Source organism: Melopsittacus undulatus, chromosome 2 (assembly GCF_012275295.1).
Source record: "Melopsittacus undulatus isolate bMelUnd1 chromosome 2, bMelUnd1.mat.Z, whole genome shotgun sequence".
Taxonomy (NCBI): Eukaryota; Metazoa; Chordata; class Aves; order Psittaciformes; family Psittaculidae; genus Melopsittacus; species Melopsittacus undulatus.
In genome coordinates, this window is record NC_047528.1 from 103,820,725 (window position 1) to 103,846,587 (window position 25,863).

The 25,863-nt window shown below is 40.0% G+C and overlaps 2 protein-coding genes across 5 annotated transcripts in view; one reads left to right on the forward strand and one right to left on the reverse strand.

The window, feature by feature from the left end:
• Nucleotides 1-13,124, reverse strand: part of DCAF6 (DDB1 and CUL4 associated factor 6) — a 90,735-nt gene extending 77,611 nt beyond the window's left edge. Inside the window, exon 1 of one of the 3 annotated variants that reach the window (XM_031045010.2) lies at nucleotides 12,852-13,124. In XM_031045010.2, coding sequence (XP_030900870.1) covers nucleotides 12,852-12,945 — 94 coding nt within the window. In that variant the 5' untranslated portion in view covers nucleotides 12,946-13,124. The remainder of the gene's footprint in view (nucleotides 1-12,851) is intronic. The other 2 variants (XM_031045008.2, XM_031045009.2) reach the window with 2 other exon arrangements.
• Nucleotides 13,105-21,587, forward strand: MPC2 (mitochondrial pyruvate carrier 2). Of its 2 annotated transcripts, none has more exons than XM_031045012.2 (5): nucleotides 13,105-13,519; nucleotides 17,744-17,784; nucleotides 19,508-19,592; nucleotides 20,629-20,740; nucleotides 21,356-21,587. In XM_031045012.2, the coding sequence occupies exons 1-5, from the start codon at nucleotides 13,120-13,122 to the stop codon at nucleotides 21,387-21,389; spliced, it is 672 nt and encodes a 223-aa protein (XP_030900872.2). In that variant the 5' UTR covers nucleotides 13,105-13,119; the 3' UTR covers nucleotides 21,390-21,587. The 2 variants fall into 2 exon arrangements, with proteins under 2 accessions (XP_030900872.2, XP_005144526.2); XM_005144469.4 differs by lacking the exon at nucleotides 13,105-13,519 and adding an exon at nucleotides 13,537-13,866.
• Nucleotides 21,588-25,863: the final 4,276 nt, after the last annotated feature.

Below are 25,863 nucleotides of genomic sequence, written 5' to 3' on the forward strand. Positions count from 1 at the left end.
ACCTTCCTGTGAAGTGTTCGTATAGTTGTAATTTGGAAAGCTATCTAGCCACTGCTCCACCTACCAATTTTCACTAGACATTATGCACCAACTGAAGCCTTAAGTACAATGCCTCTCCTGGTACACTGATCAATAATTTTTCTAGTTTATATTAAGTTAAAGACTAGAGGACCATTTCCAAGGCCACATTCTGTGTCTGGAAGAAGCAATGTCTTGAGTCACTCCTAATATGAATATATATATTAAGAAGTGGGCAAAAGAAAAACTGCAGCTGCTTCCTTGTAACTTACTTATTCAAAATGTACCACTGCACACAACGTCAAATCAAATGATGCTTTGGCACTCCTTTCTGAAAAATTACTTAACTCTGGTGTACGGGCACAAACACATAGCTCTAATCTTACTTCAGGGAGCAATATCAAAATACCACAGTGTCCCTTAACTCACAACAGTTAAGACACCATTTAGGTCACAATGCTCAGTTTAGGAATTGCTTTCTACATGGCTATTTTGGCAGAGATACACACACCTTTTTTTTGTAAGTGACTTAGTCAATGCTGCTTCAGAACCAGTGACAGCAGTGAGGCTTAATGCTTCAAGGCATGTAAAACCTTCATATATTTTAAACTGTACTTCAGAATTTCCCATTGAAAAAGTACAAATCATCTCATGATGAAGGTCTAGCTTTAACGTACTATGAAACTTTGATCCCAAGCAGCACCACCACGATAGCAGACATTAAAAGACAACCCTTATTCAGAAAAGCAGTAATAGATCCTCTTTGTCAAATGAACACTCATTTATGTCAAGCTGGCTCTTCCCAAGGCCAAGTCCCTTAGCGCTAACTTACTGTGACATTTGGAATGCCCTAGTTTAAAACTGAAACGGAGCCAGCTTCTGTTCCCAATGCAGAGCACATGTTATCTTGCACTCTAAGCACATTTAAAAACTATTCTTGATTTTCCAGGGTAGAAAACCAGCTATTTCTAAAGCCACTCCATGAAAAGATGGTGAGTCAAGTTCATTTGTATGTAGAAAAAATTTGTATATATTTCTGGACTGACTACATCAAACCCCGCAGAATGAGCCAATGTAACTTTCAGTCGACATCTCGATCCATGTCTCAACGTGCTGTTTATCCAGCAAACAGAATTCTCCAAACACCTTACAGTAAACAGAACTCTATACACAACATCCACTGAATTAACCTTCATCAAGCTATGTTCAAATTCTTGAAGATGAATTAAAATTTTAAAATACATTTGTTAGGTACATAGACTGACAGTGGCCCCATTTTATAGACGCCAAAACTGTGACACAGGAAGCTGAAGCAATTTCTCAAAGAAAGAGTGAATCAGAAATACTGTGAGAAACCAAATCCACTGGTGTGACCTTCAGTATTTTGATCAAGGTTCTGTGTTGTATTTCCTAACTGTTCTGTAGTATTGTATAAATGCCAAAATATGGTAGCTCTTGGTTCTGTCAATGTTTACAAGATTACCTTTCAAGTTACTTTGAACAACTATTTCATTATTGTTTCAGATCAAAACAGATAACCCAAATTTCTCTCTGCTCTTAATGATACATCATCAAGCCTGTAGGTCTGCACACTATATGGAAAACACAAAATATTTGCATTTTTATGAAAAGACTTAATTGTCATTTCAGTAGGTAAGAGCTTTGCTACTCAACATGCAGCATCAAACAACTTGGTACTAATAAAGCTTGCACTCAAGTCCAAAGATAATATCATGAAGCTTATTCTGAAGTGTAAGAAACACAGAACTTTCCCTTTTATTATATTAACACTAAGACAGAATGTATGGAAGACAAGGCACTATGCTCTGAATTACAATTCAGAAAGCCTATCATAGATCCTGGTGAGTATATTAATATAAAATTTGATCTCAAAAGAAACACAAAGAGATCTGCTAAAGTAAAAAAATTAAGTTCAGCAATGCTGTATGCTTTAAGATAATTAATAAGCATTTTGGAAAAGAATTCTGTCTAGGTGTGTTTCTACCAAACCTGAAAGAATAAGTTACTACAGGCAACAGCACAGGTAAGATTTGTTTGCATTAGTAGCAATGCTTATAATTTACTAGCAAACATTTCTCACATACTAAAAATACCCACTCATAAATGTAAGCTTCCATTGGGCTTCATCACTGGTAAGACTACTTTGAGCTTTAAACCACGTAATACATAATACATAAATACGTAATACATAAATACATAATACGTAAATACGTATTACGTAAATACGTAAAATTCCACTGCATTAATACCAAATTTTTAAGGCATTCTCAGTAGCAAAAATGTAGCATAAAGCACGACTACCTGTCTTAGCAAAGGCATTTTATCTGCATATTCCAAGTACTAGCTTTTGATTGTGCTATGCTGACTAATACTAAGTGGATTTCATTCAGAAGTACATCATATTCTGACTTTTTTATATTATGGCACTAATATTTCTAATTTCTACAGAGCAGAGGACAAAAATCCATGTGATAAAAAAAATGTAAGCTGTATCTATGTAAAAGACAACTAAAGGCAAAAGGATAGCACCTTACTCTTCTAAACACAAAACTATCTGATATAGGTTAAGTGTGATTAATTGGACATGTGATTAACCAAATGCAAAAGCATTTTCTGTTTTCTCCACCAGCACTAAAATATGTCTCCCCAAGTAAGCAACTTGAAGTTCTAAAAGATAGACCAACACAAAACTGAACAGTCATCAGATTTAGAAAAATATACCTGAGCCCCATTTTCTTCTCATCAAAGGAGGCTTCCATTAACTGAAGGCAAAAAGAAGTATAATGCAGCCTTGTAGGTTTCAATGTGTCTTTGGAAATGCTGTTCTCTGAAAATTTCTCATCTGAAATAGTATGTACAACAGTAACATATGTTGAATTTTTTTTTTTTTGTAAAAATGGTATTAACATAGTAACGCAGACAATCCTTACAACACTTTGGGAAGTAAACATCACATCAGGTATTCTGCTTTATTTTCTCAAGTGCTACTTATTTGTGTAACACCCAAGGTGATTTAGGAGCTCTACTTCTCAGCAAGAACAGATAATGTGTAATAAGCTGAAACGGATATGACTCTGCCCAAGCGTGAAAGTTAAAAGGCTGCTAGCAGCAGAACCATAATCTATCATCTCCAAGCACTCAGACAAAATGAATACTGGAACATGGAAAATCACTAGCAAAAGGAAAGAAAAAGAAGTTACTGGAACCTGCTCTTAAGAGAAGCACTTTTCTTGTAGACACATCTTCTTATGGCTGAAGATGCGTGCACCCAATACTGCTACCAGTCCTCCCATTATGTGTCTATCAGAGGCTACTAGTTCATCAAATCAGACAACAGGACTATGTACATGAATATCCCATAGCCCATTTTGGACAAAATGGTCTGAGACCAATAAAAGCCTACTATTTAAAATTGGTTAAGCTAACTCAATACTCATTTTAAAAAAATATTAAGAAGTGATTAAATAGAAGCTTACACCAGCATATCTGAAGAGACATGTCTTCTAGCAAAAAAAAAGCACAGACGGCCTTTCCCACAAGGATGGCTCAATGAAACCGAGAATTTGGACAAGGCAGAACTGAATTAAAGCATTTATTATTCTGCACTCCTACCTAATCAAACACATCATTTAATCCTGGGTACTATTGGAATTATACAATGCCAGATATGGGGGAGGATGTGAAGTTGATACAGACATACATACCCTAACAGATATAGGTACATCACCCCCCTGAGATTACAAGCATAAACACTTGGAAATTGACAAGGAGTTTAAAGATAGATGACATGAAAAGTTAAGCTAAGGAAGAAATCTGAGTCTTGGTAATAGATGGCTATTAACACTGTGACATAAGCTGAATTATCACTGAGATTTGAAAAAAACAAAAAAAGCTTACTTTTAAAAGTTTTGTTTCATTAAGCTATATGTATTCATCCTACATGACCAAAAAAACCTGTTGTTTAACTGAAGAGTCTCCATTTTTACTAGAGTTTTCAGAACATAGCAGTGTTTCTAAAATAAAAACAAATTGAAAAGGAACCACATTTTTCTTCATTTCCTAGGAAAGGTAAACAATGGAAACACATATAATAACAAAGCCATATAACCTAAACAAAGAGGAGGTTTGGACTTTGTATAATAGTTTTCTGTATTGGTGACATTTCAGTAGTTCAATAAAGACTAAACAAGGACCACAATACATTCAGTTTACAGGAAAGGATGGATCCCCATCTTCCTCATGGTATCTGCCAAGTGGCAAAAGCAGTACTAACCATGCATTTCATTTTCATGACAAAAGCCTGCAAATCCTCAAAGAAGAAAATGAGGTAAATAAAGAGATATTGAAATTCACTAATGTGATTCAGATTCCATCTCACTATATTCACCTTCAGCATTTAACGATTCCACACATACTGAAGTATTTGGGACGTATCTGTATCAGCAACTCGATAAGCCCTAAAGACACAAAAATGCTGCGACTTGCACTTAATCAGTGAAAAGTCCAGCTTTGTTTGAAGGCTGACATACTTTAAATTTGAACTCACCTTTTCCTTACTGCTAGACAGGACTAGTCTCAAGTGTCAACAAGCTCTTGATACATGATCAGTTATAACCCAGTAGACTATTCTGGGGATATCCAAGGATAGAAGATCACAAATCACACACAAAGTCACAAGAACTCATAGCACTACTGTGCAACAACTTCAAAGTGACTAAACACAGAGATTCTTATTCTAATGGAGTTAATGGAAGCAATCCAACTGGAAGAAGGATAAGGGAAAAATAAATACTTAAAAAACAAGAGAGAGTGATCTCAAACGATCCCACATATGAGTGCCTCAACCTTTAATACAAATCCAGTACGTGCAGCACACAACTTGTTTTTGCAACAAGAGACAGCTTACATGTATCCAAAGCTCATTACTGCAAGATCAAGGTGCAACTTAACTCTGAAGCTGTCTGACACACTCGGTATCAAAACATTATTTACAAAGCAAATACATTCTTTGTACAAAGATTGCGTGTAAAAGCATAAATGTAAATTCAATGAAATACTGCAATCAAAAATTGAAAGATACTTAAAGTGAACTCAAATCTTTTACAGTCTCCAGCTGTTTGCATGAGAAGCCTGACTTGAAAGGATATAAAGCAAATACATTTTCATTCTAAGACTAATTCAAATAATACAATTATATATGCAAAGTCTTGGGACTACAACACACACACATACTTTGCAACCATTAACACACATAATTATTGTTTACTGCACAGGTATTACACATAAGGTAAAAAAAACCAAAAAGCATATTAAAAAAACCAAAAAGTATACCTGTGTAACTTAGCCCCTAGCAAACAAAGCTGGCAAAACTGCAGACAACATAAAAGGCCCACTAAACTGAAGAACATCAATAATCTGATACACTTGTACCTATTTTTGATCATTTCCTTCTAGCTCCACTTAAGTTGTCTGTATTTGTGCGCAATGCTGGAAACCCCCCTTTCATTAATGTTTTTATGCTGTATGTCAAGATATAACAGCACTAAAAAAGTTGGTGACTTAGAAAACTCAAAATCAAAACTCAGTAAGGAGGTTCACATAACATCTGATATAGACAGTACTATAAATTTTTTTTTAAAAAAGAAGGAAAAACAAAACCCCCAAAATCAAGTTTCAGCAAAGCAATACAACAAAGAACATAATAATATGATTTATTTATTTTAGTATACTAAAGTGATTGTCAACATTTTAGCACTGAGTAGGAGAAAGGTGGGTCAACACTGAAAAGAGAGAAGCAGTATCACAAACTGTAGCAATTATATGACAGAACATACAGATGCAACTGAGAAAAGGTCAATGATATTGTTTGTTAACTACAAGCAAAGACTCACTTAGTAGCAAACCAAGCTATCAAGTTTAAATAGCACTACATAGCTGTACCACTTGCACGTGCAACTGGGTTCTGCAACTACACTTCCACAGCTCAGTTAGACGATGACTGAAATAATCCCCAAAATAACAGAAGACTGATTAAACTGAAATTAAAACTAAGTATTTAGCACTCACACCACAGAAATACCCAGCCAAGATTAATCTTGCCTCCCATCTTTCACCTCTTTCTGGTTTTCTGGTATGTATCAAACTGTAACCAGACAGCTTTTCTGTATGTGTTGCCTTGTCCAGATGATTCTGCTATGCTATGCTTCTTCCCCATCCCCCACTCCCCTTTACTGATAGTGTGCTACTTTCCACAAATTCTTTTATTAAAACATTTTAAATGGGTGTCTTTATTATCACAGCTGATTCACCTGGAAGTAAGAAAAAAAAAAGACCGTATTAATGTTTCTGTGCTAGAATCATCCACAATTATTTTTCCTTTCAAAAAGCTGTTTTAAATGCATGCATTGTGCCTTTCTATTCCTTGATACCAATTTAAATTAGATGGTATCAGGAAACTCATTTCAGACCTAACCTCTTCATTAAACTTCTCCAAATCCAATTTGATATCAACAGGTCTTGATGACACATTCAGCTTTCAATTGTCTATCTGTAATTTTTTAAGGACTATAGTTGTCAAGTCTTGCTTTTATTAGCAAATGAAAAAAACCCCAAACATACCTAGTTTAAGGCAATACCTGACCCCTGTACTCTCTCCTGGCTTTTACAATTAGGAAGTAGCACTTTTTCTCTGCAGTGCAATACATCTTAAACTTTTCTATCCAACTGCTGAAAATTCAATGACTATAGCACATTTATTGCCTAATACATATTATGCTGAGCATGTTAAGGATGTTCAGGTTTGCTTGAAGTTATATTTTCCTCTCTTTCATTACAATGTCATCTTCAATTCTGACTCTGCCAATTTCCATTCTTTAGAAAATATCACTAATGAAAAAAAAATTAGGGAGTTCAACTGTATCTCTCTGAAATCTTCAGTTAGTCTTGTTTCACAAAGTATTATTTGGTGTGTGGCAGAATATGTCACTACAGAACTAGTTATTCTGAGCACACACCAAAGTGCAGTGGAAGATGCTACACATCAGGAAACTACATTGTTTACATTAAAAGAGCAGTTAATCATTTGCGTCCTCAGAACCAGACAACTAGGTGAATTTATAATGGTCCTTTTTAAAGCAGAAGTTAATTTGCTAAACTTATAGAAGGAAAATCAACATAAACCACCTCTACCAATTCTGGGGTTTTAGCTGTCACAGATGAGCACTTTTAATTCATGCTGGAAAAGAAAACTAATGCCAGAAGTTTAGGACATGAAACGTAACAATGCACCTGAAAAACTAAATATCAAAAGTATTATGCAAACAATTAAAGAAGGGCTGATTAAGTACCCTGTGACTATCTCAAAGTCTGCAAGAGCATCAGCTCCAGAGTTGATAATTTTAAAGCTGGCTGGCCCTTCTTATTCTGCATTATTTTCAAAGACTTTGATATCACATGTTGAAATACAGCTGGGAGAAAAACTGCTGAAAATAATACATCTCTTTCTGGTTGTTCTCCCTAACATTTGATTTCCACCTGTGGTTTTGTTTATTTATCCACAGAAAAGCAACAGAGAATAAAACTTTTCTGTCTTTTAAGGAAACAGTTTCACTCCTGCACCCTGGAGAATGTATTTTAGGAAGAACTAAATGCTCCAACAGCAGTACCCAAGTCTGTTTACATTTAGTGAGCCACTACTAGTTTTATAAACTACTAAGGTTATGAATATAACACAGTGAATATCAGAACTGATTAGCTGTCCATACACATAATAGCTGCTCTTAACTATCCTATTTTTCAGCCCTACCTATGAACAGGTTAATTAACTAACTTCAAAACTGTAATTAGTTTTGGTTCTATTACGGTTAATATCAGTAAGGAAGGGGATCGACTGACACCTGATCACTCTACTATCTACATAATATATTTACTTTTCTCTTTTTAGCAACAGCTGTTGAAATTTTACAAAATTTGGCCACAATCAACCTAATTGCTGGTTTCCTTACAGTTGATTTACAGATTTCAAACCTTTCCTAAATCTTGAAAAACAGGATGAGAAAAACTTAGTAAGATATGGAACAATCTTTAAAGAGAGTGGGAATGGAGCTCAGAAATCATACAATCATAGAATCAACCAGGTTGGAAAAGACCTTTAAGATCAGGGGAAGGAACTGTTCCTCATCTCCATCTAAACCTCCCCTGGTACAGCTTGAGGCTGTTGCCTGTTGTCCTGTCCCTCGTTCCTTGGGAGCAGAGACCAGCTCCCCACCGCCCACCGCCCCTGCCTGCATCCACCTGTCAGGCAGTTGTAGAGAGTGATAAGGTCCCCCCTGAGCCTTCTCTTCTCCAGACTAAATCCTCCCAGGTCCCTCAGCTTTTCCCTATCCCACTTGTGCTCCAGGCCCTGCACCAGCTCCAGGCCCTTCTCTGGCACTGCTCCAGCACCTCAATGTCTCTCTTGTAGTGAGAGGCTCAGAACTGAACAGAGGATTCAAGGTGCAGCCTCACCAGTGCCCAGCGCAGTGGGACAATCACCGACCTGGCCCTGCTGCCACACTGTGGCTGACACAGGTCAGGATGATGGTGGCTTCCTGGCTGCTTGGGCACAAGCTGCTCATGCTCAGCTCCATCAATTAGTACCCCCAGCTCCTTTCCCATCAGCAGTTTCAATGCGCTCTTTTCCCAAGCCTGGAGCATTGCAGGGGGGTGTTGTGGCCCAAGTGCAGAACCTGGCACTTTGCCTTGTTGAACCTCATCCCACTGGCCACAGCCTATGGATCCAGTCTGTCCAGATCCCTCTGCAGAGCTTCCTACCCTCCAACAGATCAACACTCCTACCCAACTTGGTGTCATCTGCAAATTTACACATCCCAGTATGGAGCAGTATAGACCAGTATGCACCAGTAGACAGCATCACAACACTATCTTTAAGAAATCTGGTAAGGTTAAAGATTTCCTGTCACAAGGAAAGATGGTGTTAGAAAACAGTATATGAAAAAGGATATCAGAGATTAGGGAGAACTGACTTCTTTTGATACTTGCTTCCATTGTGTCAAGCATCACAACTTCCAACAGTCACTCTGAGCTAAAAAATGGAATCAGTTCCTCTCTGCAAACTAGATTAACAGATTTGCTTTGGATACCTGCTATGCCAGTTAACAAAACAAAACACACAAACAAAAAGCCCTGAACACACACACATACACACAGACTCCATCTTCCTTCTGGCTAAACAGCCATCCTTAGCAGCATGACCCTTCACAGAAAACCAAACCAATCCATCAAACCTATCACATTAAATATTTCAGAGGATTTATGGACTCCTTTCTTGCAAGAAAACCATGTTACTCTTTCTGTAGTCCAATTATGATATGCTATACTTTATCTGCATAAAGGCCTTTATTGTGATGGCACCAGACACTTAGCTGCTATTTGAACTGGTAAGTTCTTTAGTCACTGAAATATGGCCACAATGACACAAAATTGTAACAAAAAAACTGGGGTTGTCCAGGAAAGTATCATGACTGAAAAATGTTTGTCAGTTTCAAGGCAAAATTTAAACTGGATACTCCAGTTTACTACCAGTGTTTTATTCCATAAAAGCACTGTGACTTTAACAACTGAAACTCAGTTTCCATTCATGATCCAGTAGCAGACAGGACTGAATGCCCTAACTGAATCAAAGAAAAGAATATTAGTGAGAGCCTCCATAAGGCCTGGCTTTATCTGGAGACTTCAGACACAAATGCTGTCTGAAACTGAAACTAATTAGCCTACAAATGCAGAACAAAACATAGCTAACAGATATGTAAGACTCGCATTTTCCCCTCTATCACCACAGCAGGAATTCTTAACGAATTATAACATCTGAAGGATATGTCCCAGGTATGCATATATTGCCTCATCTACACAAAACCTTCCTTTGGAACTCTATCCAGCAACAAATAGGCTTCAGAACAATTAGCTAGAGATCTTGAAAAATCAGACAGAGTTTTGCAAGGACATAAATTCCAGGAGTGAACTATCTGTATTAAAAGATACAGTATGATGCACAGATCCTTCCTGAAGCAGCTGTTTTCAAAAGCTGAAAGAGGCTATAAATAGAGTGCCACTTGATTGCCAGTTCACACTGAACTAAAACAATGAGTAAATGGGAAACAGCAGTTAGTTCTCAGATGTTTTCCTCCAATACAGAGTTGCCTTCAATATTTCATATATTTTACATTGTAGCAGAACAACACAAATGGATCACTATTCAAGTATCATTTGTACATACACGTCTTCCTTCCAACACATTGTGAATGGTGGTGTTAGTTTTGGACTTGCTGTGAGGGCTCTCCTTTGATTTGTTACTGAGAAAGAGCAAGAAACTTATAACCTGCTTTAGTCTGTATTTGTATCCACAGTTGTTTTGACAATTTTGCCAAAATAAACCCCAACAAAAGCAAACAAACAAAAAAACCCAAGCAAACAAACAAAAAGCAATAAATGTGCATACACAATGCCTTGAGTCTCCCAGAGCTATTTACTAAGTCAAAATGAAATGCTTGACTTACATCTGTTCTGTTAGACTGTTGAAACACTATAAAACCAGTGTAAATAGGACGAAACCATACTTTCCATTCAGACTAGAGCAGAAATGAACAACATTACCTATCTGACCACTGCACTCTCAACCTGTGTCCAAACAACAAAGCTCCTAAGTAGAATTGCTTAAGTCTGAAAGAGAAAAGACGCATACACACACTAAACTGCACACAAAAAGGCATGACAACAGACCCGCTGTCTGGTAAATCTGCACATGACTAGCAGTCTGCTGACTGACTAGCAGCAAAATTAGAGGGCCTATTAAGGCCACAAATGCCATTTTGAACACAAGTGTGATCCTCCACAAGGTAAGCACACCATGTTCTAACCTCTTTTGTTAAAAGTCTGTCAATAAGGCTTCAGCAACTCTTGCCACCACCAATGCAGATCTTAACATCAATTCAATGCAGATCTTAACATCAATTCAGTGGGAAGCCTCTCCCAGGTCCTATTTTCTCAAGGCTATAAAGCCACTGAACATGTTTAGATGAAATGGAAAACAGTAGGTACCAGACCTGAACTCAGCAAAGGGATTTTAACTACTTATGCACATTTTTTGGAGAAAGAAAAAACACCTTATTGTCCAGAAAAAACATCTTACTAAATCTGAGAGATTGATTTCTACTGATCAAATCTTAATACTTCAAATGTCAGAGATACAATCATATAGAAACAAAAGTTTTACGGTCCTTTTTCAAAATTTACACACTACACTTAAGAACCCAGTCAGAAGGATATCCATGTTTGATCACTGAATGTTAGGACAATCCTCAGCTAAGATCTGGCCAGCTGTAAAGACATAACAAAAGTCAAAAGCAGTTAGACCATTAGTTTTCAACCTTTTTTTAATTTTAGGGCCTTGTTATTTTGGTTGTGGATTTGGTTTTGGTTTGTTGTTTTTTTTCCCAAAGCACTTACGTGCACAAAGGTGCTATATATACAAATTCTCTATAATAGGTGGAAGTCTACAAGCAATGACCTTGCTTTTCTCGATTACCTTTTCTGGATGACTGTTTGCTCAGGGACCACAGACTAATGAGTTAGACTTGGTAATGTGATATGCCACCTTAAATTCCACTGGAAAACCTAATGAAAACCAATACTAACCACAGTTAGAAGTGCCATAGGGTTACAAAATGATACACTTTCTACAACACTGTAAATAAGTTCCTCCTCTATGTTTCAGCTCAAAATCAGGAATTGACTTTGCCACGCGAGCAGAAAAGAATATGCTTGCCACCAATAAACCATCTTCCCTGGAGAGCCATTGCACTCCCCCAGTTTGGAGCATCATTACGATATATGAGAAATCACCACATCCCCCAAAAAAAGTGAATAAATATTTTTAAATATATATACTTTGAGGAAGGGTAAGACGCAGAATACATGCAACCTGCGCCATTACAAAGAACAACAACAGCTTTGCACGCTGGAGAAACCTCCCTGTGGCCTCGTAAACTGAAACTAACGCTATTTTTAACTTGGGGCGCTTAGAAAGTGAAGAAAATAACTGGCGTTTAACAGACGCAGCAGTCAGAAGCCGGAGCTGCAGCGCTTTTACGGGCCACCACTCCCCCCGCCCAGCAGTTGCGAACACAAAGCCCGGATCAACAAGCTGGCACACAACACGCTGCTCAAGTGGCTAAGTCCAGCGCTCGGCTTCCGAAAACAGGGAAACTCCGAGATCACCCGGCGCTTCCACGCTTTTGTTAGGGAGTCGTTACAGGCCCAGGGCCAGTCAATCCTGATCAGCCCGGGAAGCAAATACGCGACTCCCAGTCTATTTTAAGGCGCCGCCACCGCCCGGGCGCCGGCACGACGTTCAGCTTCCCCGCCGAGATCCCTCACGCAACAGTTCCTTCAGGGAAAGGCGGGGGGAAAAGGGCGGGCAGGGGTACCGCCGTGTCCGGGGGGGAGATAGACCCACGCATGACACAGGAAACATAGGAGCCAGCTGCTCCTAAGAAAAAGAGGAGATGAAGGCGGAACCGACCCCACAGCACCGGGACGAGGGAACCGGGCCCAGCCCCCCAGGGACAGCACCGACACGCGGCCCCCCGCCGCCATTGTGCGCGCGCCCCGCGGGGCGGGGTCAGGGAAGAGAACCCTCTACCACCTGCTCCCGCGCATAGGGGAGAGGTGGGAGCGTCTGCTGGGAGGGGCGCCCAGGACCCTCCCTCTCTCCCCTCACCTCAGGGGACGGATTTGCCAGACCCGCGCGCCCTTACCGAGGTAGTGCCTCCGCAGCAGGCCGGGCTCCTCGAGCCCCAGGCTCCGCTTCCGCACGTCCCACAGCAGGTGGTGGCAGTGCCCGCGGGACATGGCCCCCGCGAAAGGGGAGTGGCGAAAGGATGGGGTAAGGCCCGGCGCTCCGGTAGTCCTCGGCGCTCCGAGCGATCACCATGAAAACCGATAGATCAGCCGGCCGGCTTGCGCCGAGACACCGACGTGAAGTAACCCCGCCGCCAGCAGCGGCGCTGCGCCACGCCCCTCTCCATGGGGCACCACCCCCCGGCGGAGCCCCGCCCCCGCCGGGAAGGAGGGGGCGGCAGCTCTCCGAGACTACAGGCGTCTCGCGGGAGCCGGTACCAGCCTCTCGGGGGGGGGAAGGTCTGGTCTGCCCTGCCCTGCCCCTCCCCTAATGGGGTGTTGTGGAAATCAAGAATAACATCACCCCGCTTGGCTTCGTCGGCCAAACCTGCTCTAGAGCCCAGCTTTAAAGCTGGCCACCTTGGGTTTGGGCGTATAGTCGCAGTTTGCGGTTTCCGCAAGTCGGCCATCTTGAATGGGAGGGTGAAGCTTCTCCCGGCAGCCATCTCTGAGCCGGGCGCTCGTGCCTTTCTCAAAGACTGCCGGAATAGAGCGCGCTGGTATCAGCTCTTCTCACGAGGTGGAGGTAGGCCGCCCTAACCAATAACGTTACTCGAAGCCTTCAGCCCCACTACGCCTCTTGCAAAGACCACCAATCAGCGTGCAGGTAGCGGCGCTCCTCCCCTCGGCCTGGGGTTACAGATGAGCGGAGCTGGCTAAGGATTGTGGAACGGGAGTGGGTTGTGAAGGGTCAGAGTTGCTTGTACTTGTTCGTCTGCTGAGTCACTGCTGCTGCCCTGCTTCCGCGCCTCTGCCTCTCTCCTGACATGGCGGCCGCCGCCTCAGGGCTCCGCGCCTCTTACCACCGCATGCTCGACCGCATCGAGCTCATGCTGCCGCCGAGGTTCCGGCCGTTTTACAACCACCCGGCAGGTAACGGCCGCGCCACTTGGGATCGCGGAAGAGGCGGGGGGAGCAGGGCGTGAGGCAGCAGGATCGTACCCCTCCGTTACTCCGATTCTGGGGGTATGGGGATAACTGATGTGGGGAAAACTGCTGATGAGTGGGCTCCTGCTCGTTACTCCGCGGTTTGAACCCTGGGAGCGGCTGGTCTGTCCGAGCCGAGCCCCAAACTAGGGGATGTGGTGGTTGCCAAAGGCCCCCGAAGGCTTCAGCAGTCACTTCTTGCTAATGGATGCACTGAAAAAATAGCGGGGAGCGCTATAAGGATTTCCGATCTTGAAGTGTACTCTGGTTTAAGTCCGGCAGCTGTTTGCTTCATTTTCTTTCTGCCGAATCAGGCATTCCAGCTGAAGTCAACTGATGCCACTCTTGTAATTGAAAGACTCCTATGAGAAAAGAAGGGCTTGAGTTATCCTGAAATGAGCTACCTTTACCTGACCTACATCTTATCTTTATTTGAGCAAACATGGGATTTTGTGTTATTAAGGAGAAACCTCTTGTAAAATGATCCTTTTCAGTGCCATTTAGGTGGTGTTTGTCATGTAAACAAATTGCATAGGGTATTTAAAAAGAGTGCTTGATAAAATCCTGAAATTCCATAGGCTGTTGTTCCCACTGTTTTGTTTCAGTGGGGTATGCATCCTTGACTCTTCACCTACCTGGAATATGCACTGTGAAAATGAACTTCAGTTTTTAGGCAGCTGTTCTGTCCTCCTCTAACAGTCCTTTCTGGAAATTGAAGCTATTGCTTTAAAGATGTCACAATCAAAGAGTGAAAACTGCAGTTACCAGAATGTCTGATTTGCACTAAATTCACTAGATCGATCTATATATTTAACATTAAAGTATTTTTTATGTATAAATAGTCAATACATCCAGCATGTCCATTACAAAGGTGCCAAGCCTGTAAGTGCCACGTTCGTCTTGGGTGAAATGTAGCAGTTTCCAATTGCTTTTATTGAAAACAAAACATGGTGAGCACGGGGAACATATGTGTTCAGTCTTTGTCAGAACTGCGGTACTAATGGAAAAAGGCTTTGGAGGTTCTCTTGCAGTGCTTTTCACAGTACTGACTGTGGGCCATTTTTGTTCGCTACCTTAATAGTGAAATTAATTTTTTAAAAATCCATTTTTAGGGACTGTATGAATGTATGCATATATATACATACATATATATCTGCTACAATCCTTACTGATGATGTGAGAAAAGCCACAGAGGAAGCATGAACCTCTGAAGAGCTTCATCAAAGCTGAACCTCTGCCACTTCTGTTTAAGCCTTAAATGTCTTGAAGGTGGTTCTGTGAAAACATTATGCAATAGTTGTCACTCTGCCTGCAAAACAAGTAGGTTAAAAATGAAAAGCTCACGCGTTATCCCCAGTGATATCCAAGTTTTGAGTCTAATTTAGGAATATGAGCATCGTTATCGTGAAATTATAAATCACTTGTCAAATTCAGAACAAACTTCACTTGTTTTCTGGCACAGACATTTTCCAGTAAAATAACTGATGCATGGTCTGAAAAGCTATTTCTTTGTCTGGCATAGCATGCCAGGCTTTGTCTCATTTTTTTGTCTCAATGAGACTTTGTCTCATTGCATAGCATGAGGCTGCTGGAGGACAGTGAAAGGCCTGCAGTACAGCTGCCACAGAGCTACTGGCAGCCTTGGGGAAGCATGGGTTGAGCTTGTGCTCTCTTTTGGCCTCTTTTGTCCATTTCACCTAACTAAACTAAAGTGTCTTAGGACAAAGACTTAATATTTAATAGAAGTCATAAATTCTATAAACTGTTCACACACGATATCCAGATTAGCCTCTGGTATGCCCCTGCTGCTTCATATGCTGCTGTGAAATTCAGCCTTGAAAAATTTATCCAGGTATCGGGATCTGGGAAGAGCTCGCCTTGACTGCATGCTTACTAGAATGCCTCCAGAAGAGGTGATCTGCTTAAGGCATTTGACAGTGTTCCCTTACAACAAGCTTGGCTCTGTACCTTACTTGTTTCAAGTGCTTCTTACTTTTGTAGTCAGCAATTTTAAATTACTAGGTTATCTATTATTAATAAAAATTAGCCATCTTGAAAACTGTATAAGCTGTTTAAGGAATGTAAATTTAATAATATATACTCAGCCCACATTCTTTAATATTCCAAATCTGAACGTTTAGAAGAAAATAGAAGTCAGTAATTAAAGCTACATCTGTGGGACCTCTGTAAGACTGATTTATAAAGAGCTGTATTTGCAGTCTGATACTAACATTCTAAGTAGCTGGCTAAGAGAACAGCAACTGAAGTTTATGTCTTTAAAGGATGAACAGTCAGCTGTATTTATTCAACAATATTAGATGGTTTTAGTGGCTTTACAACCGCAGACACTGTAAAAAAAAAAAAAAAAACAAAAAAAAAACCACAACAAAAACCCACTTGTGTAGTTACCCAAGCAAAAAGTAATGCTAGTAGTTACTAACTGCAGTTTGAAATTTCATCACTGTCATGAGCACTGTGGGTCTGAAGAGGGCTTTATGCAAAGCTGCGAAACTACTTTTTGTTGCTTTCTGTGCTGCAGTTGCCTTGCCTTTTTAAAGGGCTTATTTGGCTTTAGGGTGATGACACAACCGATAGTTGTAACCGTCAGTGTTATTCCCCAAATTATGAGTTGCTTCACAGGTGATGGTTAATTTTCTCCAAATCATAGTTTTAAACTTGAGGGCTCCTAAAACAGGGAGTATAAATAGTTACTGAAAGGCTTTTTTAAGGCTGAAATGTTAGTGACAAATCAGCTCACATAAAAAGAAAGCAACCAAAGTCCTAGTGGTTGTCATTCATTTTTAAAAACTTTACTCATAATATGTAACATATTACAGTGAAAACTTGGCTTCATCTTGCATGTTATCAGAATGCTGAGCAGCGGCCTAGCAAGACCTTAGTGTTTTGATGAAACTGGAACCAGTGCCCAAACTGTCTCCCAGTGTGGTGGGCTGATACTTTGGATTGTAGTCTCTCTTTTAAAACCTCAATCAGGAGTCCTGGATTAATAATTTTTGGCATGGTTGGCCATCTGCACATTGTAGGTATGGCATTAGAGTACCTTTTTTTAACCAACCATTTGCCATTTTGCCACTGCTGTAAGAGATTTATTTGCAAAAGAGATAGTTTTCCTGGGTCTCATTCCATTGACTTTTCTCCCTTCTTTCTGTAGATTTTTGCCTTCTTTCCCCACAGTCCTCCTTTGCCTATTGGTAGATTACTGGGGTGTTGGGTTGATTGTGTAGGAAACATTGTTTCTGCTAGAAAGACATGGTTATTCAGAAGTGCAGATTACAGGTGAATGAGGACAGTCTCCTTGTGACATTTACTACTGCTTAGGTTTGCAGTTTGTACTCTTACTTACAATGCTGCTGTACTGCGTGAAGAGGTGGGCTGTGTTTAGGAAGAGCAGGAGGGACTGACTTGTTACAGTACCAGTAATAAGATATTTTGGAGGTTTATTTTACAAGATTCAGTTCACAAAGTTTTCAAATACTAATTGGTAGAGTAGCTGCAGAGTAGCTTTTAATCATTACAGACACTGGCTTCACTATTTCTAGCACTTTATATATATTCTTCTTTATATATGCATTTTGCCTGCTCTACTGTCCTTATTTTCTTAAAAATGGAAATAACAAAATCCTACTCACCTGTTGCAGAAATGGGATGACTGATTATATAGCTGAAGGATGATGCTAGAGCTTCTACTGTGGTAGAAACTGCTAATATACACAATTCATTATTTAAAAAAACAAAACTTACTGTATTGAACCAGATGCATCTCACTGAATTATTTAATTACGTTTCTTTTTCCTCCCCTCAGGTCCCAAAACAGTTTTTTTCTGGGCACCTCTTATGAAATGGGTAAGTATAAAATGCCAGCTACTGTCTGGATGTCTGTCAAAGTGCAATCTGCAGCAACCCATTCAGCAAGCAATGGTTTCCCAGCAGATATCTAAACCTACAGAAAGATTTAATACCGAGTTTCTTTAGTTTTTTATTTGCCAGGATGAACAAAACTAGCATTAATAATATACAGAACAACATGCAGGGGAGACAGCAGGGAGGGGGGAAATGCTTTGTTGAAAGACTACTTTTTGCTGAAAGTTTCACAAAGGCTTTCTCATGTGAAACAATGTTTCTTAAGGGAGTTATGAACTGGCATAATTCAAAACTCTTTAAGTATGTATTTTGTCTGAGATGGAGGAATTTGAAAAGTACCATAATTTAAAGGCAGGTTAAAGCATGTCAGAGTGCAAGGTAATCTTGAGAAAAGGTAAAAAAAAAAAAAAAAGGCAGCTGCCATTTTGGCTATTGGTAGCTCTCTGCTTCCCATTTGGTTACACCCTTAGCTATGCTTGTGGACAGGTGAAGTAAACATCTCATAAATCACTGTACTCCTCTTAGTTGTTGTATTGGTATAGATAAATGACCTCTAAAATCATAAAGCAATTTGATCTCTGTGTTTGATAACAAGCAAGGATATAACCTGCTCTTCCTATTGCCAGCTGGTTCCCAAGTTTCCCATTTGTGAGCCCCAACTTTTTACAGGCCACTGGCAACACATTATGCTCTAAGATGTAGTTTGGTTTCTTTGTCATTCTAAACTGGAGCTGCAGAAACCATGGTTAACCTTCCCCTTTCTCAGAGGCTCTTCCAGGTGACATGCTCCTGAGCCTATTCATACAGGCAACTCTTCTGAGCAGGCTGGTACCAACAACTGCTGTATCAAAAAGAGCATATACACAGATGTTTTTTCTTTTATGAACATGCAGGAAATGGTGAAATTCTTCACTGAGAAGTTAAAATAACTTTTCCCCTACATGGTAAAGGTACATTTACTGCAGTTACCTATATGTGCTGGAAGCCTGTACCTCTATGGCACTGCTACAACAGTATCAATCCCATAAGTGAGGCAGCACATGGACTTCTCCACCCTTAAAACCTGGTGTCTTGATTGGAGCCAAAGGAGTCCTTAATGGCAGTCAGTGGATTAAAAGCATTAGGACTCTCTTACTTGTGGGATTTTTTTTGTTTTCTTTTTTTGTGAACTCCTGGAGCATGAAATTGTATTTCCAGTAGAGGGCAATAACACAAGAATCAAATCAAGCATATTTGCTAGCAAAGTTGTCAAGTACATCAACCAAGCTATTCCTCCCTTCACCTAGACATTTTCTACTTTTACTGAAATTATATTTACAATGAGGCACTTTTACCTCCTTAGTGAAGACTATATGGTATCACATCTATGTCTTTAACAGCAATATCTTAGCCTGAGCTTTAGGGAAGCTGCTGTGTTTGAATGCACCTTGTTCTTAAATTAATACAAAATTGCCACTGCCTGGAATTTTACTGTAAGCTAATAAAATTCCAGTGCACCCCTTACGTGTTCTTACTCCTACCACAAGGGATTAGAAGTAGATGGTGTCTCTGAGAGTCTAATTACTCTGCTAGTGTAATGCATCCTGCATAATGCATATGGAATAAGCACTGAGCTATGAAGCAACTTCCCCTTGTAAAGCAGAGGGAAGTCTGTTAAAGGAGCTCCTGATACTGGACTAAGTGCTCACCAAATTTGTCTTTACAGGGTTTGGTATGTGCTGGAATGGCTGATATGACCAGACCAGCAGAAAAGCTCAGCACAGCACAGTCTGCAGTGTTAATGGCCACAGGTAAAGCCAAAATTACTCTATGCTTTTATACAGCACCCTCTCTAAAACTCCAGAATCCTCCATCAGTACTAACCTGATTCTATAGAAAAGGCTTAACTATAACACACTAAGTCTCAGTGTTGCTGTCAGATGAGAATTCCAGGACAGGCCCATGCTTGTTATTAAAACTGTAAGAGTTCTGTGGTTATATTAGTTTTCTGCACGTGTCTTAATTTGGAATTGTCCAGAGGAAATTGTTAGGAGTTAGAATTCTGAATTTCATTCCCTAAATTAGAATTACACCACTTATTCCACTAAGTGACCTCCTTTGCTTCAGATGAAGCAATTCTAAAGTGTTCAGGATACAGTGACTCTTCTAGAACAGAGTTTAAGGGATTAAAAAGTGGTAGGCTGATTACATTAACATAACTGGAAAGAACTGCTATGTGTTAAAATAACTTGAAAGCAGTGGTACACGGACTGCTGCACTGCTCTCTGTCATCGATTTTCATTCTGGCAGAAACAACAATCTATTCAAGGTGTTCCACCTTATCTTGTCAGGGGTGGGACTTGTAGCAGCTCAAGCTGAAAATCAAAATTGCAGCTGCCACCTTCATTCTCCAGACTTTATTTTATCTGTGCATTTTACATGATATGTAGACCTTTCTTGACTGGTGGATTCTATAATGTCTAAGCTGAGTACCCTGCAGGAGGCTGGGTATATTATAGCAAAATGACACTACCCTGCAACTGTGCTGCAGAATTAAGGTCTAGACTGCTGTAGAGTACGGAGGATCTTTCTTTGCTATTAAGACTATGATTGACTCTATTATCTAGTTGTTTTGCAAAAATGCGGTACATACCAGCAGCTGTCCCACCGCCACTTGATGTGCTTTTAACTGAGAAATGGCTAGGTATAAGAAAAGCAGTTGTCAAACATGAGGTTATAAAATCTGTTTGCTTAAACTGGCTCATGATTCTGTCTCCAAACTTGAGAATGTCTGAATATTTCACTTTAAAGACTTAATATCTTTAAACTTCCCCTTTCATTCAACAGGCCTTATTTGGTCAAGGTACTCTCTAGTTATTATTCCTAAGAACTGGAGTCTGTTTGCTGTAAACTTCTTTGTTGGCTGTGCTGGTGGTTCTCAACTCTACCGAATATGGAGGTATGTATTCAGCAGGAATTTCGACATCCTGGGACACACCACCTCATCTTAAGCAGGAGTTTATAAATTTTACCAGCTTCCATGTCAGTGCAACAGACAAGGAAATGAACAATTAAAACACTGCAAACTTTTTTTGCTTCATTGTTAGTTTCCTGGTTGAGTAGGAGTGAAGTTTTTTAATATTTTCAGCATAACTAGAGCACATTTTAAGGAATGTGCTATGTAAGCTGTAGTTTCTGGGTCTGAGGTATTCTTTAAAAGCTGTAGGTATGACTGACAGCCTAGACTTTCTCCTCCTCATAAGCTTTGCACTTTCAGTGTTGAATCATGTCAGTTCCAGCTGGATTGAAGGGTTCTTAAGTAGAGCAGCATTTTCTAATTCTTTTTTTAATTATTATTTCTTGAGGCTTTAGTACTGGCCAGGAATAAGGCGAACTTAGTTGCAGCAACTAAGTAGAAACTTCTTACACTAACTAAACTATGCTATCCTGAGTTTCCATCCTCAAGTCTGTTGTAACTTTAAACCTCCTCTGCTCAGTACATTGTTAGGAAGACACTGTTATTGTAACTAGTGTTCTATTCTTAGTCTGTGCTCTTTTTCTTTTCCCCCCATAGGTATAATCAAGAGCTAAAAGCAAAACAAGATTAGCTGCAACAAAGAGATGCTTAACCCACAGGTCAAATCCAGCAACACACAAACCCTTCCCCATGGGACCTAGCTTCACTAATTTTAATGTTTTTTGAGAATGAAAGAAGAAATTGAAATGTTTAGAGAGCAAGTGTTTTCTAAGTACAAATAACAAAGTATCTCTGTAAACTTAAATAAAGTGCAACCTTTTAAACTGAAGCAAAAGTCCATGTGTTACTGTCTCTTTAAAAGAAACAGATTCTGGATTGTGCCTGGAATGAGTTGCTGAGCCTGACCTTACCTGTCTCCACTGAACAGTGATGAGAGTGATATAGTGTCAGTCAGTTGGAGCCTCAACTGCAGTTATCTTCCTCCAGCTCACAGTCAGACCTGGGTGGGGTTTTACCATATTTGAGTAACCAGTAGTAGCATTTGCATTTCATTCTCTGATACTCTTCCTTGGTTGTGTAAGGATATTCTTTTCAGCCTCAGCTATGTATATCTATCTTCATTTGTTTCCCAGCCACTACCATCTTTACCAAGAGAAGGGAGAACTAGTATGTGCCACTGGCGTTTTAGCTTCTGTCATCCTTAGCAACTAGAGGCAGAAAATAGGTGCATTTAAGTACCTGGTTCTTGGGAATGTGAAAAATAAACACCCAAAACTTTTATTACATGCTTTCCTCCCCATCCTTTTAACACATGCAGATTTCCTGTAAAGATGTTCACGCAGGAAACATGTACGTGGTACTTCTCCAGTAGCTTTTTCAGGATTCACGAAAATGAAGGCATTGAAATACTGGAGTTTTGCAAAGTCTTGGTACTAAGTCTCTCCCCACTATTTTCCCCCAATCCCATTTAAGTTATCACTACAGAATGGCAAAGATACAGAGGAAACTGTTCTACAGTTGTAAGAGCTACAGCACCTTGCTGTAGCACCGATGTCCTCTCCTTTCTCACCCTGTGTATGTTACATTATCCTGTGCAGAGTATTTGTGCACTTTAAGGAAAGCATTTTTCATTCTTAAAATGCACCTGATAGACTGTCAGCTCCCAATTTTTTCAGAGGCTGTCCAGTCACCTCCAGTTCTTTCTCTCCTGCGTGTGTTCTGCTTGCAACCAACAATTGCACTTGCATTTCTCAGTTCTCAAATGGTGAACACTCCAGCTGTGTTGTTTGCTGAGCTGACAGAGACTGCAGTGACTGAAGAATACTGCCAGAAAGAGGTGGTGTGTTTCAATCCTCCTCCCTTCACACTCCCTAACCAGGTAAGATCCACCCAGCAAACCAGTAATCGGGAGGGGAAGTGTATTAAAGTATTCACAAGATTACAACAGAAAACATGAAAGTCCATTCAAGAAAAAAATATCCAAGATAACTGTTTCCAGATGAGTCTGTAAAGGCAAAAGCATGAACAGTCAGTACACTGGCTCTTCACGTAACTGGGCCATGCAATGCATATCTAGCTCCCTTACACAGACTATACACCTGTCTTACAGGTGTTGGTTCTCTGGCATACCTCCAGGACAGAGGTTTACAAAGGAGAAGTACCCAGTCTATGTTTCCAGTTACGCTTACCACATAACAACAGCTGGTATTGCAGAGAGACAGAAAAGATTGCACAGCACACTGATTTCCAAAGGCATTGAACTTGCATTTTAGAGTGCAAAAATACCTTTAAATGAAAGGGCTTATTAACGTTATAAGTGAAAAGAAGGGAGAGGGAAGCCTCAAGAAGAGTATAATGGTTGAGCATGTTATTAAAATGATTTTGGAGTCTCCCATATAAAAACATTACCCAAATACAAGAACTGCAGGGGTCCAGAAGTCTTACACACCTTCTCAGTTTTGATAGTTTTAAAGAGAAAATATTTCCATCACCTATTGCACAAGAACAATTTGTATTTGAGGTCCTACGCAGATACATTAATAACATAAAATACCAAGACAAGATTTCAATACAGAGTGAAGGTGGTTATAAATCAAATGACCCACATTTGACCTCAATGAATCCACCCTAAGGCTATGCAGCTTCTAAGCTGCATATACACATTTACTGCAGTTACAAGACAGATGGTTACCTAAACCACTCTCATGAGTTAAAAAAGTTTAAAACCTAATTCCAGCTTTGCTAGTCACAAATTGAAATATCACTAAAGCTTTGGGAGAAAACAAAATTCTATGTGTCTCCTACGTGTTTCATTTGAATAAATGAAACATCATTCAGTTAGTTACAGGGACATATTTGCCTGTCTGTAATGGCTTCTGATATCATTTCATAAAATGCCAACCATCTCCCTCTCCAAACAAGTGCTGAAGACAACATTGACTGTGATCAATGGCGATTTGATGTACGGAGTACAGCTACCACTTTACTTAGATTGATACTTTATAATTATTTGTAATTCTCAAATTTAATTTCTGGCAATCAAAAATAAGAAAGAATATATCTACTGTTAAAAGCCAAGAATAAATAAATAAATAAGCTGAAACTGTTCCACTTAGCAGTTCTGTTAAGAACAGTGAAGATGAATGATGCCATTCATATCCCTGACTCTAGGGGATGACTGACTTAGCTGCCAGAGCCCAGGATTGCAATCCAAAATTGCACTCCTTCAATGGGCAGAAGGTCACTTTTACCCATAAAAGACCTTTTCTTTCCCCTCAGCTGAGAAACTTATTTCAGATTGATCCCACTCTTGTCTGCATGATGAATAAAAGAGAAACATTACACAGACCTTCCCCAACTCCCCTATCCAAGAGCAACGACCCACTTAAGTTTTAGTTATTTGCTACTGCTTCAAGAGAGGCTGCCTACTCCTCAGCTGAGCAAGCCTACCTAAAATAGAGTGTCTTAAAAACAGCTATCACTACTACTATGACAGTAAAAGGATAACACACTCAGTGCTCCTCAAAGTCCAAACTGTTCCTCTCCACTGGCAAAGAACAGCATTGGAGAATTAAGAGATAAGCAGCAGAGCAGGGTTAAACTTCTGGTCACCATAACATCAGGATATGATGACCCTGTCTGACTTTAATCTCTGCTTGCTGGCCATCAGGGAGTAGAAGTCCTCTGTCTCCTGAGACTACTAAGTAAGCCAACTTAGCATCAGTCCCTTTCATCAGCACAGGTTACAGTATGATTAAACAAGCTAAGATAACTTCAGAGACCGAAAGTTCCCAAGTGTTGTCTCTTGTTTCTTTGCCTCAAGTTCTTTTGACTTCAACCCAAGTAAGTGATTTAACAGCTGCATTGTTCATGTTTCCATGACAAAAAAAAAAATTATATATTATTCAACAGTTTTGCATTGGAGAGGGATTTGGACTGATTTTTGCTATTCCTGGGGACAGGACTTCCATTTCTTTTTAGAAAGATGGAAGTATTTTCTTAAAATGTTGAATAAGTTCATTCTGCCTTCACAAAGAGGGTGTAAGCAGCCTTGCAAAAGCCTCCTCACTACAGGCAATATGAACATACCTGTAGCTAAACAAAAGCAATGAGAGGTTTCCTAAAATTACTTAGCACCAGCCAGGTGAGAATGTCTTCTAAAGTAAGCACCAGATCAGCATGTTTCTAAAAGTCAGCATCAGATGATGACTGTGCTCAGATTCTCCAATATATTCCAGCAGGAAAAGAACCAAACATCAGCAGTAGACCCCAGAACCAAGGATGGCCCTATTGTCTCATAGCAGCAAGTTTTTGATCGCTACATTAATTATGTTTCTCCCCCTTGCTCTAAAATGTCCGGGGAGAAAGACACTGATGCACAGGGATGAACACAGGCAGATCAAAATCAAGTTTCTCCACCAATCATGTCAAAAGCATTCATTTCTGACTAAGTGTAAAACAAATGTTGGCAAGTAACAACTGGTAGATAAGGAAAGCAGCAGCGGCAGGATTCATCCTTATCTTAATGAGACTTCTAACAAAGCAGGTGTTACCAGGAAAGAGTGTCTGTTCCTGACAGAATAATATAGCATTGGCTTACCCAACTTTGTTGGGGGGGGGGGAAACAACAAAACAACAACAAAAAAACAAAACCAACACTGTACACACTGTGATAATTAAAGGATTATCTGCTGTGGTTCTGAAAGGGTCTGCCATCAGCCTAAAACAATTTTTTATTTACTTGATGTTACAGTGGAACACTGGCTCAAGTTTACAAATATCAAGCTAAGAGTAATGCAAACTCACTGAAGGACAGGAATTCAAACCAAGTTTTCAACTGTTAAACTGAAGACGATGTCTGAAAAAGCCATAATATAACTTCAGCAAAGACAAATTTGCAGACAATACAAACCCAGGAGGAGTTGCTGGCATACCACATGGCTGTGCTGCCATTCAGACAGACTTGTATAGGCTAAAAAACTGGGCTAAGAGGAATTTCATGAAGTTCAAGAAGTAGAAATGCAAAGTCCTGCACCTGCAGAGGAACAACCAGTACAAGGGGTTGATTATTAATGGGCAGCTGGGGACTGCCTGGCTAGCAGCTT

Excerpts from the sequence above, each read along its gene's own strand:
- MPC2 (XM_031045012.2), top strand. The coding sequence starts at position 13,120 with ATGGGGCACCACCCCCCGGCGGAGCCCCGCCCCCGCCGGGAAGGAGGG. Across the intron at positions 17,785-19,507 it reads GGGCACCTCTTATGAAATGG|GGTTTGGTATGTGCTGGAAT; the intron begins GTAAGTATAAAA and ends TTGTCTTTACAG. Across the intron at positions 20,741-21,355 it reads CAACTCTACCGAATATGGAG|GTATAATCAAGAGCTAAAAG; the intron begins GTATGTATTCAG and ends TTCCCCCCATAG.